At 37.2% G+C, this 15,510-nt stretch overlaps 4 protein-coding genes and 1 pseudogene across 5 annotated transcripts in view; all 5 read left to right on the top strand.

The window, feature by feature from the left end:
• The first annotated feature begins 1,493 nt into the window (after positions 1-1,493).
• Positions 1,494-15,510, top strand: part of LOC113669215 (uncharacterized) — a 14,426-nt gene continuing 409 nt past the window's right edge. The window contains exons 1-3 of the mRNA XM_089183981.1: positions 1,494-2,377; positions 9,447-9,704; positions 15,011-15,510. The exon at positions 15,011-15,510 is cut by the window's right edge and continues 409 nt beyond it. Of these exons, the coding sequence (XP_089040107.1) occupies positions 1,697-2,377; positions 9,447-9,545 (780 nt within the window). The 5' untranslated portion in view covers positions 1,494-1,696 and the 3' untranslated portion in view covers positions 9,546-9,704; positions 15,011-15,510. The remainder of the gene's footprint in view (positions 2,378-9,446; positions 9,705-15,010) is intronic.
• On the top strand, positions 3,298-6,931 carry LOC149038537 (melanocortin receptor 5-like). Its single transcript, XM_089183977.1, has one exon. It carries the CDS (start codon positions 4,711-4,713, stop codon positions 5,791-5,793), a length of 1,083 nt encoding a protein of 360 aa, XP_089040103.1. The 5' UTR covers positions 3,298-4,710; the 3' UTR covers positions 5,794-6,931.
• On the top strand, positions 6,938-8,965 carry LOC149038536 (adenosine receptor A2b-like). The gene has a single exon (XM_089183979.1). It carries the CDS (start codon positions 7,490-7,492, stop codon positions 8,426-8,428), a length of 939 nt encoding a protein of 312 aa, XP_089040105.1. The 5' UTR covers positions 6,938-7,489; the 3' UTR covers positions 8,429-8,965.
• LOC113669217 (adenosine receptor A2b-like) lies at positions 10,091-13,715 on the top strand. The gene has a single exon (XM_089183978.1). It carries the CDS (start codon positions 10,833-10,835, stop codon positions 11,778-11,780), a length of 948 nt encoding a protein of 315 aa, XP_089040104.1. The 5' UTR covers positions 10,091-10,832; the 3' UTR covers positions 11,781-13,715.
• LOC149038535 (adenosine receptor A2b-like) overlaps positions 13,725-15,510 on the top strand; it is a 2,195-nt pseudogene continuing 409 nt past the window's right edge. The window contains exon 1 of the transcript XR_016180209.1: positions 13,725-15,510. This exon is cut by the window's right edge and continues 409 nt beyond it. The product of XR_016180209.1 is annotated as an adenosine receptor A2b-like (transcript).

Below are 15,510 nucleotides of genomic sequence, written 5' to 3'. Positions count from 1 at the left end.
ATGGCAAGGTCACTCAAGGTCAGGGGTAATCATGTTATGTGTGACCGCGGTGCATGATTTCTAGGGGTAATCATGTCAAGTTCGTACGCTTTGTGTTGCTTGCCGTCAGTGAAGAAGCAAAAACATGACTTTCAGGTCTACTTCGTTGATCTAACGAGACATCGAAAAAATAGTTGAATTTCGCTTTTTACAATTGTAATGTTTACTTCTGTTAAGCTTATTTACTGCTATTTACTTTCTCAACCAGCTTTTATTCACATATTGTCAAATGAATGCTTAGACTTTTTTCGTCAATTGAAGTATGTGCTGATGATTTTTATGTTTTTACACGTTTAGAAATAAATTATCCATTCCACTTACCGCTATCGTGACCATTTTTTTCTCGTGAAGGGTTACCAGCCTTAGCCTTCAGCTTCGGCTGATTACCCCCACCTTGACTTTGATTATTCTGAATATCATGAAAACTTCATCCAATAATTTTTTAATATCAATTTAAGGCTCTAGTAATAAAGACCTACAGGGCTAGTGTTTCGTCTTTGTTGGTGAAACGAAGTCGTCAGAAAGGGAGAGGAAAAGAGTAAAAAAATTCTGGTCCATATAATAAACCTGTAGAATAAAAGTAGGAAAACTCTGCTTAAGGGAAAGGAAACTTACACATTTCAGATAAATTTTTTTGAAGCGAAAAAGTTCCTTTTTGAACAGTGTAATTATTCAAGATAATTTGGTGATGGATATTTCTTAATGGCTTTTATTTAAACAATAAGTTTTTTTTATGATTAACTGCAGTGACAGGTTATTTCTACTGACATTAAGATTTTCAGGTGTAACATTTCCCATAGCATATATATTTTTTTTAATAGTTATATCTTCTTCATTTTCTCTTTAAATCAACTTCTGGATTTTTTTCATCAAGTTCGGCTTCTAAGCCCAGGGCTCCACTCAGAACCTCATTTGAGAGGTGGGATCCCTGTTGAAATATCCTTATGACGCACGAGGCTGGAAAACCTACTTTGTGTTATTGCTTTGAGACCAATGGATCAAACAGGAATATTCTTACATAATATTTTAAACTTTTTCTTCATTTATTCCCTTATCCCCGCTATGATTGAGAGCAGCTCTTACAGTGTCTCTGCCTTTCTTGTTCTCAATTTCCGTTGCTAGAAGTGCTCTAACTGCGCAATATATATTGTATTTCCATTTGTTTTGGAGCCTGCTGACGGAGATATGACAGGAGCCCATTAATGGGCTCTTGGTTATAATGAAAGTTACGGACAGGAGTGACTGTTCGTATGATTTAATGAATTTCTTAAAAGGTTTTTATTTGCCACTTCAGTGCGTACCAAACTCCTGAATTCACCCTGAGCAGGAAGGTTGAATAATTAAATTTTGTGTTTGCCGTGTCTGTCGAAAATTTCCACATTTCGAGAAGCAAAACTAGTTACCTAACAAACACATGCCCTCGCTAATGAACAAATATTTTCGCCACTGGCATACTGTGTTTCCTTTTTTAATTAAAATTCTGAAGACCAATGCATAATTAAGCATAAGTATTGCGTATAGATAAAACGATTGTCGACTTTTTGCCGTTTATTAACGAGAAATTCGTTGGGGATCGTTTTTACACCTCTGCATCCTGAAAGAATCTGTTTGACTTCATCGCATTTTGAAAAAGAGGCATTGAGTCCCACTGTCTATCATGTCACCTTGTCAACTTTTGCTGCAAATGTCCGATGTTGACGATCTTCGTTCGACCAGCATTATATGTTGTGTGTTAAGCAGTATCCTCTCTTGTACCACCATTGTGTTGAACATAATAACCATCTACGCGATTAGAAAAACTTCCTTGTTATCCAATACTTTAAAGACATTTCTTCTGAGTCTTGCTGTGTCTGATGTTGGTGTAGGTTTGGTTGTCCAGCCGTTTTTCACTTCAATTTTGGTCAGAGTTTTACAGCATAGCATCCCAGGTTGTCCTACTTACAGGGCATTCGATGTCATATCGCACGTTTTTTCCGGTGCCTCGTTTTTTGGTGTCATAGCCTTAAGCGTAGACAGGTTCTTAGCTATTCATATTCATCTCAGATACCAGGAACTTGTGACTCACAGGCGTGTTACTGCCGTGGTCATGTCGATGTGGCTGCTTAGTTTCTTCATTGCTTTTTCGATCTTGTGGGTCCCTAATACTATCCGTTTTATTTCTGTAAGCTTTGTCGGAATTGGTTGTGTTCTACTGACAAAAATTGCGTACTCTAGGATTTATTTCACTCTAAGACGCCACAAGAATCAGATACAGTCCTTGCAAGTACAGGAAGCGCATGAAGAACAAATTCAACGGGTTGGTGAAATGACATATTTGACAAGCCTTATCAGGACTGCGGTTGGTGTCTATTACGTGTACCTTGTATTTTTGATTTGCTATTTGCCGTTTGTTGCCTATGTAGTTGGTATTGCTATTTGTGGACCGACTATTGCTCTTAAGAGACTTAATCTCTTCTCATCGATTTTTGTATTTCTGAATTCATCTCTGAACCCTGCTATTTACTGCTGGAAGATGAGACACATTCGAAACGCTATCATAGACATACTGCGGAACATTACAACATCAAGCCGCGCGTCAGTGGCGCGTTCATAGTTTTTCCCTGCGGATAAAATGACTGGGACAATTCAAAAGTAAACACCGTGAGATGAATTTTCTTCACAGTAAAATTCAACCGAATAATATTTACTTTGATGAAAATTGTAACCATGGTAGACAATCGTTTTAAAATGCCGTATTTACCCAACAATAAACTCTTGCCATCTGTTTAAATCCCTAATTAGAAAACGTTAAACTACCTTATGTGTGTTACACCATGTATCCGCTAAAACAGTGCTGACCACTGTCCCGTGTGCTCAAACAGGTACCTATTGAAGTTCCGAACTGTCCTACTGACGTCTTCAGTAAATTGTTGCTACAAGATCTCGTAGTTCCATTTCATGTTAGCCTTCTGCACTTACTCTATAGGTTTTCTACACACTTTTCTTGAAAGATGAGCTATGTTTTTGTCGACATTATAAAAAAGTAAACTAGACCAGACACAGAACAATGTTCGTCGCACTCATTGAAGTTTTGCTTTTAAAACTTAGGAAATTTGAACAGTGAATTCTTAAGACAAGAATTTAAGAGCTAACTAAATTAATTTTCCACTGTAGGCCAGTGTTTTTTGAACTTATATAAAAAATTAAGAGAAAAGTGACCTTATTCTTTTACTGTTTCGGTTAAGAAATTTTGCCCCTCCTTGCAAGTTTGACTAACGCGTCATATTGTCAAAGGAAGTGCGCAAGTGGCCATCGTATCTCTTGGATCGACTATACTGGACCAATCAGCTCCCACCAATCTTTAGTGTCCATAATCGCGTGAGTAGATATGACGGTGGAACATTTTACTTAAAAGTTGGATACAGACAGACAGACAGCAGTTGTGTTACTGATGTCCGAAAGTTAAACAATCTAAATCGCGTCGGTTTTATCATTGTTCTTCCACGATATCTTGAAACTATCCTCTTAACTTTTAATATCTGATAAGTAGTTTCCCCTTTTTACATCCTGAAAATTTTCAACAATTTTGACGGCTTTGCAGCAAAAGTGGCTCTTTGAAAAGCATGTTTCAGTTCAAGACAACTGTTGCTCGTGATCTTCACTAATGGACGCAATCTTAAATCCTCTTCAATAACATTTATGACAACCTTTCATTCAAATTGTTAATAAGATAGATAAAGGCCAATGTTCAATTAAACTATTTTCTTGTTTATCTGTTGAAAACAAATACTTTAAATTGTTCATGCACCCCAGGTGAATTCTTTGAGTTTACTCGGCAGTCGATAATTCTGTTAGTGACACTTAGCGGGGTTTTTTTTGTGGCCACTGCCTCCTACAGGAGACGAAGATGTTGAGATGAGTGAGTGAGTGAGCGTAACAATAGAATTCTGATCTTGATCCAAGTTTGATCCGGTGTTTCTCTGTGCTATTTATTGTTTATTTACGAGTACCTTAGTAGTTCGACATTCGCACTTGATACACAATTGAGTTCTGCCCTTTTGTGATTTCTGGCTTATAGCCACCAAAGCATTGTTTTCAGTTCTTGCCGTGACACTACGGAAGACAGCAGAAGACAATGAACATCTAACAATCATTTCAGGATTGTGGCGATTAAAAATAAAAGTTTCCCTAGCAGAAATATCCTTATAGGTGTGATCGGCGCATCATGAAACTCGGAGAAAATTTTTTTTCATTTTAAGAGAGAGCAGTTTACTGTTTAAATCAGTGAAGTTGGTGAATTTCCTTTACAGATAATCGAAATGCAGGAGTTTCTGGTTAAGTTGCCAAATATTTGTGTCTGTAATTCAATAATGCGATGCGAAACTTTTAGATGAGAGCTAATTAAAAGAATTTCTATGTTTCGGTTTTTTCCGAAGTTGACACAGATGTTAAACTGATAGTATCATAGGCTACTTTTGATATTTTAAATTTGGGCTCAACAGTGAGGCTTTAAGGACACATTTAAATGTGGTGCTGGATATGGTTATATCAGTTATATGTATAGTTATATGGTTATATCAGTTATTTTTTCCGGAAGACTTGGAGTAAGAGAAATCTGATAAATCGAAACTGAATTGTATTGGCACAACACAAGCTTTCATCGCCAACTCACGTCAAGAATCTTTCATTTTAATGCAAATACGAAAATTTGTGATATGTATCATATTTAATGTTTGGACAAGTGCATTTCTGTTTTTCACCTGCCTGTCCACAACGACAAGGATTATCCTTGCTCAGTCAATGCTGACTCCACAAGATCACATCATGAATGACTCAATTGCAAATTGCGAAGTTTGGATGTATTCTTTCGTTGAGACCACAGAAGCCAAAGTTCTTCGTTTCACTTACATCTTAAATTGTACCTTGAATATTTTCTTGTCCCTTAGCGCGATTTTGCTGAATACTGTGACGATGTACGCGATGCAAAAAACGTCCTCGTTGCCAAAGAATTTGAAGACACTGCTGTTGAGCCTGGCTGTTTCTGATGTTGGTGTTGGCTTGCTTGTTCAGCCATTTTACTCGTCACTGCTGATCAAGTGCTTGCAAAGAAACATTCCCAGCTGTAACACGTTTAACGTGTTTGGAATAATTTGTGGCTTGTTTTCTGTAGCTTCATTCTTAGGTATCGTGGCTGTAAGTGTGGATAGATTCTTGGCTATTCATCTTCATCTCAGATACCAGGAACTTGTGACTCACAAGCGCGTTGTCGTTGTAGTGATCTCAATATGGCTGCTTAGCGCATCTGGCTCTTCGATGCATCTTTGGGTCTCATCCTTAGTTCATTCGTTATGTTATATAGTAATTGTTATTTTGTCTGTTCTTATCACGGCATTGGTTTATATCAGAATTTATTTAACTGTTCGACTCCATAAGAAGAAAATGCAGGCTCTAAAAGGACAGCTAAAACAAGAAAACAGAAGCGAAATAGAAAATGTTGCTTCCGTTGTTAAATCTGTGGTCGGTATATTCTACGTGTATCTCGTATTTCTAGCTTGCTATTTGCCTATTATTGTTCATTTAGCCATCGCCGAGATGACCACAACCACGAGTAACGCTATGAAGAGATTTTATTTTTACTCATATACTGTCGTATTTCTGAATTCATCTCTGAACCCAATAGTTTACTGCTTAAAGATGAGACACGTTAGATGTGCTGTCAAGGACATACTGCAGAAGATGTTTTGGTACAGAAACCGCGTATTACACTTATCTTAGAACCAGTTAATCAGTTTCTAAAGTTTTAATAATAGAAAAAAATTTGATTATCAAGGGCCACTTGAAATCTGCGCTGTACGGACTGCTTTTAAGTGGAATCTGGAATTTCAACCAAAGTTTCAGTGATTGAAGTGAAGTTTTGATGTGCCTGTTAATAAACTGTGTGTGAAACCAATCATATGCAAAGCTAAAGAAATTTTATTCACTAATTCTCGCTTTCTCACGCTTCTTGCGGTTTTCTTGTTTCTGAAAGTTTTCATCATTCTGTTCGGTCGTTGTGATTACCTAGTTTTGATATGACACAACTTAATCGTATATAATGCAATCTTTCTCTGACTGTTAAAGTATAACGGAAGTAGTATGATCTAGTTTTACTTCTGATATCTTGAAGGAAATACCAGTTTGATGTCAATAACTTTTTCATTTTCTCTTAACAATTGGTTTATACGTTAGACAAATTTACTAGCTATGTTATAATTTACATTAGACAATAAGCAGCCTTATCGGTTATTCTTTTTATTCTTTGTTATCGAATGAGTGAACGAGTTGTAATTGTTTTACTGTGAATATTTCTTGACTTTTCGTTGTCTTGGCAACTCGCAAATGCGGGACGCATGTAGTGGTGATTAGGGTAGGCCTGCAGTGCACGCGATTGGATCGTTGTGCTGTGTAAATGACATAATGGTCAGAATACACCTGTCAAGAGCTGTCAAAATAGACTAGAAGAACAAATCATTCGCAAGATCTCTCGAAAAGCATTTCCAATCAACTATCTTTTCTTCTGAAGGAAGTTTCTTATAAAATACACAGAAGAAAAACTAAGCTTTGGAAATTAGGTACCGCTCCTGTGACTCATCGCTCGTGTCATCATTTTTAATTATGCCAGTGGCATTTTAATATGATGACACGAGCTTGAGCATGGCTGTTTGTTCGAGATGTTATTAAATAATTATGTATGAACAAGAATTTACGGTAATTATGACCTTCTCTCTTGATGTACTGTATTATTGATGTGAGAGCTCAAAGCCAGGAAGTCTTAACTATTTTTCGCTTTTTTCAGATTACCGCAGTTAAAATGTGTTCTGTAACATAATAAGATTGAAATAAAATAGATATTTAACTGTTAGCAAATCGAAAATATGGAAATGTTTTGTTAGTTTGGCAAATACAATCCTGTGTCAATCGCACTTTCATTACTGATCCAATTCATTAAGGATTTAATTGAAAGTTAACAGACCCAAAATTTGAACTTATTCCCACGATACTTGACGATGTCGAGCAAACACCAGACAGAGGAAACATCTGGATTTGAATGCACGGGAATTCTAAATCGCCGACATGTATTTCTTTATTTCGACTCTGTAGCACCTTGTAGCGTAATACGAGTAATATGCATCATTTCCAGCCATATTTCATAATTAATTGGCTAAACTATTATTTAACTTTTTTCTTCTGTAATTCCATATGACACCTTTGTCCGCTAATCAACTACTACTTACGTCTCCCTTTTGTCCAGCGACATCAGCAATTGAAAGAACTCGTCTGAATTTGACGTTGCACTTCAGCTGCGACATCCTAGAAGAGAATATCTTCAAGATAACTCTCAACTTTCTTCGAGAGTGACCATAGCGGTGCTACAGCGATCCGGTGGAACCGAAGGAAGAAACTATTTTGCTCACGAATCGCGTCGATAATCATGGACGAAGTGTATTGTGACGAGTTGCTTCAGCATTATCCCTCGTTCTCGGACTTTCAAGATTTGCGTTTCACGTATATCTGCAATTGTGTCTTCAACATTTTACTCGCTCAAAACACCATTGTGTCGAACATGTTAGCGATTTTCGCGATACGAAGATGTTCGTCGTTACCACAGACTTTAAAAACGTTCCTTCTGAGTCTTTCTGCTTCTGATGTTGGTGTTGGTTTGGTTGTTCAACCAATTTACATTTCCCTTCTTATCAACTGGTTGCAACAGAATGATTCTAACTGTATCATCGCAATGGTTTATCAAATGTGCGGTACTTTTTTCTCGGTTACTTCGTTCCTAGGTGTTCTGGCTATAAGTGTGGACAGGTTCTTAGCTGTTCATCTTCATCTCAGATATAAGGAACTTGTGACTCACAGGCGTGTTGTTGCTGTGGTTGTATCCATTTGGCTGTTTAGCGCTGTTTGTTTTATACTTACATTTTGGAACCTACACCAAGATCGAAGGCTATTTCGTATGACAGGTGGAGTTTTTTGTCTTATTATCGCAACGTTTGTTTACATCAGGGTTTATTTGGTCGCACGACGACACAAAAATGAGATTCAGTCTCTGCATATACACCAAGCACAACATAGAAGCTCAGTGGCAAATTTTACTCGCCTCATCAATTCTGCCACCGTCACATTTTATGTGTATCTTGTGTTTTTAGTTTGTTATTTGCCACTGTTTATCTGCCTCGCAGCCATTCGCGTAAACAACGCGAGCACCAATTTAAAGAAACTTTTTCTTTTCTCTTTGACTCTGTTGTATCTTAATTCATCCCTGAATCCTGTAATTTACTGCTGGAAGATGCGACACATTCGACGTGCTTTCATGGACGTTATACGGAACTTGCTGTTGCGGAGAAATCGCACATCACGTTGGTCCTAAACCTTTCCTTTCTATGTAATCTATTTTGATAAGTGTTAAACTTGCTATGAGATATGCAATGACTGCATGATGTTTAAGGAGGATAGAAGGCAAAATGTTATAAGAACGCAATGACATTTTTCAATAAAGTTATGAGGTCGAGTTTTGAATTTGACAGGATGTAAATAGAACATGTGTTAGGCTTGCATTACGAGACCAGTGAAAATTTACAGCTCAACCAGTGGGGCTAATTTTTATCACCGGTAGAGTAATTTAACTTGCGTTTTGATTGAGTGATAACGATCCAACGAACTCTTAATGAATAAGCGAGTAATCTTCAAGCGGAAGAATTTTTTTGCTGAGGTAAATTTCTTTTTAAATGAACACCCGTTTCAGAAAACTGAGCTTGATATTCCAGTTTATGTGTAAAGAGCTGTACTAATGGTCAAAAAATTTCCTCGTCATATAAAGCTCATTAAGGTGTAGCAGATGTGGGGCACAGTTAGAAGCTAGAAGACAAGTTTCTCCAACGATTTAAATAAAAGAAACGTACCAGAAGTTGGTTTTCGTTTGCAACAATTAACCAAGATACTTCTTTAAGAAGGAAGTGCGCTTTTATTTAAACGTAAAGAAGACGGAATAATTAACATCCGAGTTAATGGCCTAAAATGACGTTATTTCTAATAATAAAAGCGTATTTCTTTACTTAAGTTGACAGATCGGAATGGATAGTCAGTAAAGTATCATCAAACTGCTCAAGAGGCTTCTTTTCTATAAATTATAATTGGATTGCTTTTAAAATTTGTAAAAATTTTTTTTTCAAAATTGTTCTTTTTCGGCAAATCCTCATTCCCTTTTTCAATCCGAAGAATAAAACCTTATTAAACCTTTTATTCTACTCCAAAACTGAGATGTTAACCCAGGAGAACAGAAAACATAATTGGTCGTCATCCTGAATTGTGCATAAAAGGGAAAAATTTATTCATGAGTCCAGCGAACTAACGTTTAGATCCTTTTAAGCTTGTTTGTTTCTTGTTAGTTCGTAGACCACCATGGCAACTTCAAAAAGGAGCTAACGTCATGCAATGACGCTCTCCCCATTCCCCCTTTCTTGGTCTCATTCTCCACGGTGAAGTGAAGGTAGGCTGTGTGTGGTTCAGATGCTGCAGGAAGCTATCGAAGTTCTCGCGATCGAAGATGGTGAAGGTGTCGTCTACGTAGTGTTTCCGATCCCAAGGCTTGTTGGGAACGATAAAGTGATTACCTCCTCTTGAAATTCAAAACACTCCATGTAGAGGTTAGCAATAACAGTTTATAAAATGACTATATCGTGAGACAAACTATATTACTTCCTAAATAATATATGTGTAACTTGGAGTTATTAGCGGTTTATTATGATATTTCCTTCTTTGTTGGTTGCCGCTCGTATGATAATCGGAAATTTTGAAAAATCCCGCGTGTATTTTAAAGCTGTTTCCGCCATTGTTCCAAAGTAGCCATATACGGTCATTGTTAATCGTTAAACAAAGCCTGCTCAACTTTCAGCTGATCCGCTCTTCTTGATACGTGGCTGCTCACGCTCGGTTTGGTTCAAAGTTACAATGTGCTTTCGCCAATGAATCGAAAAGAGCTGGGCGCTTTACATCAAATGTCGCAAGTTTGAAAAGAAAAGGAAAACTTAACCTCACATATGAGTCAAGGGTTAAAATTTTTTCCTTAATTTAAGATAATAGTTTTGGATTTTCCCGTTTGCTTCAGAGAATCTTTTTTCGTCAACATCTTACTTGCCTGGCTTTTAGGAAGCTATACACTTGTCGTTATTTATCTAAGGAGTTGTAGAAAAAGTTATTTCTGACCGAGCTGTTCGACTGATTTCAGCCACATTTAAATATGTCAAATTCCTTCTTTTTCGTTATTATTACTCCTTGGAGTGTTAACCAAAAAATTAGCAGATGATACCGACCTTTACTAAACTGCGTAGATGTCTTGACAGTTTTTATTTCAGTTAAAGAAAATTATATTTGGCTAGTTTTTCATCCGTACTTATTGCTTTTAATGCATTTACTTAAAACAAAATAACCCTTAAAATGGTCCCTCACAGTGGATTAAAATTTCAAGAAGATTAGCTTAATTTTTGTTCCGTATTTGGTCCATGGTTTTGAGTTTGGCCTTGGAATTTAGTTTGGTTGAAACTTTCAAACAAATATCTATTTTTACCAGAAATTACCAGGCTTCATGTTTTTCGCGAACACCCGTCTCGCAGTTCCAATCCGTCGGCAACGAGGAACAAACATGTTCATCGACAGGAAATGTCACGATAGTTTTTAATTTTGTACTTAAATGGAACGTCGTTTAAATGTGATCTTGGGAAGAAAGTAGTACAGAAAGCAAGAGGTAATAGACCGATGCCACGAGAAGAAAGAAGATGGTTCACGGCGCAAAAACCATCATGAACGAAACTATTTGTGAGGGGTTTAAATATAGCCCATCCATCTTGGAAATGAAAGATTTACGATCGACGTACATCGTCAATTGTGTTTTCAACAATTTATTAACCTATACCGCCATCATGTTGAACAGTTTGACAATCTACGCGGTGCGAAAAACGACGTCACTACCCAAGACGTTGAGAACATTGCTGCTGAGTCTTGCTGTTTCCGACATTGGTGTTGGTATCATTGTTCAACCATTTTACACGTCATTCCTTGTCAAGTGGTTACAACTGAACGATCCAAAATGCAGCACATACAAGGCCTTCGTGGGAATTGGTCTTATATTTTCGCAAGCTTCGTTCCTGAATATTGTCGCTGTGAGTGTAGAAAGGTTCTTAGCTGTTCACTTGCATCTCAGATATCAGGAACTTGTAACACATAAGCGTGTTGTTGTTGTAGTGATCGCAACATGGGTGTTAAGTGTATCTAATTCTTTATTAGCCTTTTGGAATCTACAAGAAGTTTACTGGTTAATCTTTTGGATTATGGGGGTTACGTGCCTTATTCTTACAACTATTGTTTACACCAGGATTTATTTCATTGCACAGCGGCACAAGAATCAGATACAATCCTTACAAATGCATCAAGTGGAACAAACTGTTGAAATGGCTCGTTGTAAAAAACTAGTTCATTCGGCTGTCAGTTTCTTCTATGTATACATCTTGTTACTAGCTTGTTATTTGCCCTTCTTAATCTGCGTAAGGATTGAACATCCAAGTGTCGCCATAAAGAGATTTTGGGTAGTATCGTTGACGTTACTGTTTCTCAACTCATCCCTGAACCCTTTAATTTACTGCTGGAGGATGAGAAACATGAGGCACTCGATCTTAAACGCACTGCGGAACATGTCTCGGAACCAAAATCGCATTTCACATTCATAATTGGTGTGATTTTACTTCGTCAAGAATCCTTAAATTCCATGTCATCGATTTTAATTGTTGCTAACTTTTATTCCTCGAGTGCAAAAAAAAACCTACGAGTTGCCATGAGTTGACACTACCAGGACATTCCCAACCCAGAAGATAACTTTGTACGTTATAGTGACAAAGGCTCATAAATAGTCTACATCTACGTCGCTCTACAGTCAAACCGTGTTCCCCCAACTGAGAGGTAGCTGAGGTAGTCACACAGTCAGATGCGAACAACTTTTTAAGACATCGAAGACGCAATTTAAGATAAAGTTGAACGCATATATTTGAGTCAGACAATGAAAAATGAGACTGAACCAACTCTTCGCAAAACAATTCGTTCAAGATGATCAACTAGAAGCTTGGAACAAAAACAACGATTCACGATTATAATTCAGGCCATCTTCTGATCTCTTAGAGCAACTACTCTGACTGTTATCTCTATAAGGTAATGGAAGATTTCACTTGAACGAGATCAGTGAACTATTTGCCAGGCAATATCTCGCTTCTTTTTGGGTTTTATTTTTAGTTTAAGAATTACAACCTTCCTAGGAAAGAGCTTTGAACAACACAAAGGTAGTGGTTGAGATAAGTTGTTTCGTTTTTGGATGAAACTTAGCGATTCTTTCGGAAGTTAGTTGTTTCAACGATTGTTCTCAATTACTGAACACCTTACGACATTTTCAGCGCGGGTAGGTAGAAGCCGCATTAGTGTATGCTATGTTATTTATTTTTTAAAAGGAGGGGTAATATTCGATTGGTTTACCATTGTGCTTAACTTTGCCCTGTGTTTGGTCTGTCACCCGCCATACCCTTTTGCAATCGGATGCAAAATTTAATCAATCGCGACTTGCTCACTCTTGCCGCGCAGGCAGTTTGGTATTACTTACAATTCCTTTTGGCTTGTTAGTATATTTTCTTTCGTTTACGACACTTCATGAAGCGCTCTAAGTAAAACATGGCTCTTTTGAAATTGTGGGGGAAAAAAGCGCAAGTTAACACCATAGTCAAGGATTAAAAGGTTTTAGTTTATATAAATTGACATACAAGCCATTAACCTTAATCTCGTGATCTGTTTTACGCAGAAGTTGTACAAAAGGGCTATTTTAAGTGGTCCTGTTTCCGAAGATTTTAGATTGTTTGTAAATACAATGTAAACAGACTCAAGAGAGAATTAATACTTTTTCAAAGGACAGTGGAGAAGCAAGCTAATTAAGGTTTATTTGTCAATATGGTTACACCCATGGGCAATTGGTATCAGCTCTTAAAGATCTTATAATTTGTCGCTCGTTGTAGTTAGATTTATGATCTTTGTAAAGGAATTCCCTTTCTCTCTCCTTCCCGCCCTTCCTCTCGCGAAAAAGCAGGCATCTCAGAGTTTTCTTAGTAAGCTTTTACAGACCGGTGAAAATTTACATCTTAACCAGTGAGGCTAATTATTATCACCGGTGGAGTAATTTGACTTGCGTTTTGATTGACTGATAAGGAAGGGATCCAACAGACAGTTAACAAATAGGCGAGTTAACCTTTAAGCGGGAGGTTTTTTGTTTAGTTAATTTTTTTTTGTAAATGAACCCCCGTTTCAGAAAACTGAGCTTGTTGTTTCAGTTTATGTGTAAAGAGCTTTACTAGTGCTTAAATAAATTTCCTCGTCATACAAAGCTCATCAAAGATCAAAGAAACCAGAAGTTGGTTTCGTTTGCAACAATTAACCGAAATACACCATTAGGATGATCATAGGAAAAAGTTATTTCTTATCGAACTGTTCGACGGATTTCAGCCACATTTAAATATGTCCAACTCCTTTTTCATCGTTGTTACACCTCGGCGTGTAAACCACAAACTTCGCAGATGATACCGACCTTTACAAAACTGTTTAAATGTCTTGAGAGTTTTTGTTTCAGATAATGGAAATAATATTTGGCTAGTTTTTCATTAGTACTTATTGCTGTTAATGCATGTACTTAAAACAAAATGACCCTTAAAAATGGTCCCTGGATTAAAGTTTCAAGTGGATCAGCTTAGTTTTTGTTCCGTACTTGGTCCATGGTTTTGATTTGGTCTTAGAATTTAGTTTGGTTGAAACTTTCAAACAAATATCTATTTTTACCTGAAATTACCAGGCTTCATGTTTTTTGCGAACACCTGTCTCACAGTTCCAATCCGTCGACAACGAGGAAAATACATGTTCGTCGACCGTAAATGTCACGATGTTTCTTAATTTCTTGCTTGAATAGAACGTTGTTTAAATGCAATTTTGAGAAGTAGCGCGCTAAATAGTACAGAAAGCAAGAGGTGATAGACAAATGTAACGAGAAGAACATGGTTTACGGCCCAAAAACCATCATGAATGAATCTATTTGTAAGGGGTTTAGGTTGTGGATTTTCCCCTTTGCTTCAGGGAATCTTTTTTTTCGTCAACATCTTATTTGCCGGGCTTTTAGAAAGCGACACTTGTCATCATTTATGTAAGGAATTGTAGAAAAAGTTATTTCTGACCGAACTGTTCGACGGATTTCAGCCACATTTAAGTATGTCCAACTCCTTCTTTTTCATTGTTGTTACACCTCGGCGTGTAAACCACAAAATTCGCAGATGATACCGACCTTTACAAAACTGTTTAAATGTCTTGAGAGTTTTTGTTTCAGATAATGGAAATAACATTTGGCTAGTTTTTCATTAGTACTTATTGCTGTTAATGCATGTACTTAAAACAAAATGACCCTTAAAAATGGTCCCTGGATTAAAGTTTCAAGTGGATCAGCTTAGTTTTTGTTTCGTATTTGGTCCATGGTTTTGATTTGATCTTAAAATTTAGTTTGGTTGAAACTCTCAAATAAATATCTATTTTTACCAGAAATTACAAGGCTTCATGTTTTTTGCGAACATCTGTCTCACAGTTCCAATCCGTCGACAACGAGGAAAATACATGTTCATCGACAGTAAATGTCACGATGTTTCTTAATTTCTTGCTTAAATAGAACGTCGTTTAAATACGATTTTGAGGAGTAGCGCGCTAAATAGTACAGAAAGCAAGAGGTGATAGACAGATGTAACGAGAAGGACGTGGTTTACGGCCCAAAAACCATCATGAACGAATCTATTTGTGAGGGGTTTAGGTATAGCCTCTCCATCTTAGACATGAATGATTTACGATCGACGTACATCGCCAATTGTATTTTCAACAATTTCTTAACCTACAGCGCCATCATGTTGAACATTTTGACAATCTACGCGGTGCGAAAAACGTCCTCGCTACCCAGAACATTGAGAACATTGCTACTGAGTCTTGCTGTTTCCGACATTGGTGTTGGTTTCATTGTTCAACCATTTTACACGTCATTCCTTGTCAAGTGGTTACAACTGAACGATCCAAAATGCAGCACATACAAGGCCTTCGTGGGAATTGGTCTCACATTTTCGCAAGCTTCGTTCTTGAGTGTTGTCGCTGTGAGTGTAGACAGGTTCTTAGCTGTTCATCTGCATCTCAGATACCAGGAACTTGTAACTCATAAGCGTGTTGTTGTTGTGGTGATCGCAACATGGATGTTAAGTGCATCCAATTCTTTATTAACCTTTTTGAATCTGCAAGACGTTTGCCTGTTAACCTTTTTGATTATGGGGTGTGTAGGGGTTATTCTTACAACTATTGTTTACACCAGGATTTACTTAATTGTCAAACGGCACAGGTATCAGATTCAGT

Source organism: Pocillopora damicornis, chromosome 10 (genome assembly GCF_964200805.1).
Source record: "Pocillopora damicornis chromosome 10, jaPocDami1.2, whole genome shotgun sequence".
Taxonomy (NCBI): domain Eukaryota; kingdom Metazoa; phylum Cnidaria; class Anthozoa; order Scleractinia; family Pocilloporidae; genus Pocillopora; species Pocillopora damicornis.
The sequence above is the reverse complement of the archived record's forward strand: the minus strand, read 5'-3'. Positions and strand labels throughout refer to the sequence as shown.

What these genes read in the sequence shown, in the direction of transcription:
- LOC149038537 (XM_089183977.1), top strand. Translation starts at nt 4,711, where the DNA reads ATGCAAATACGAAAATTTGTGATATGTATCATATTTAATGTTTGGACA.
- LOC149038536 (XM_089183979.1), top strand. Translation starts at nt 7,490, where the DNA reads ATGGACGAAGTGTATTGTGACGAGTTGCTTCAGCATTATCCCTCGTTC.
- LOC113669217 (XM_089183978.1), top strand. Translation starts at nt 10,833, where the DNA reads ATGGTTCACGGCGCAAAAACCATCATGAACGAAACTATTTGTGAGGGG.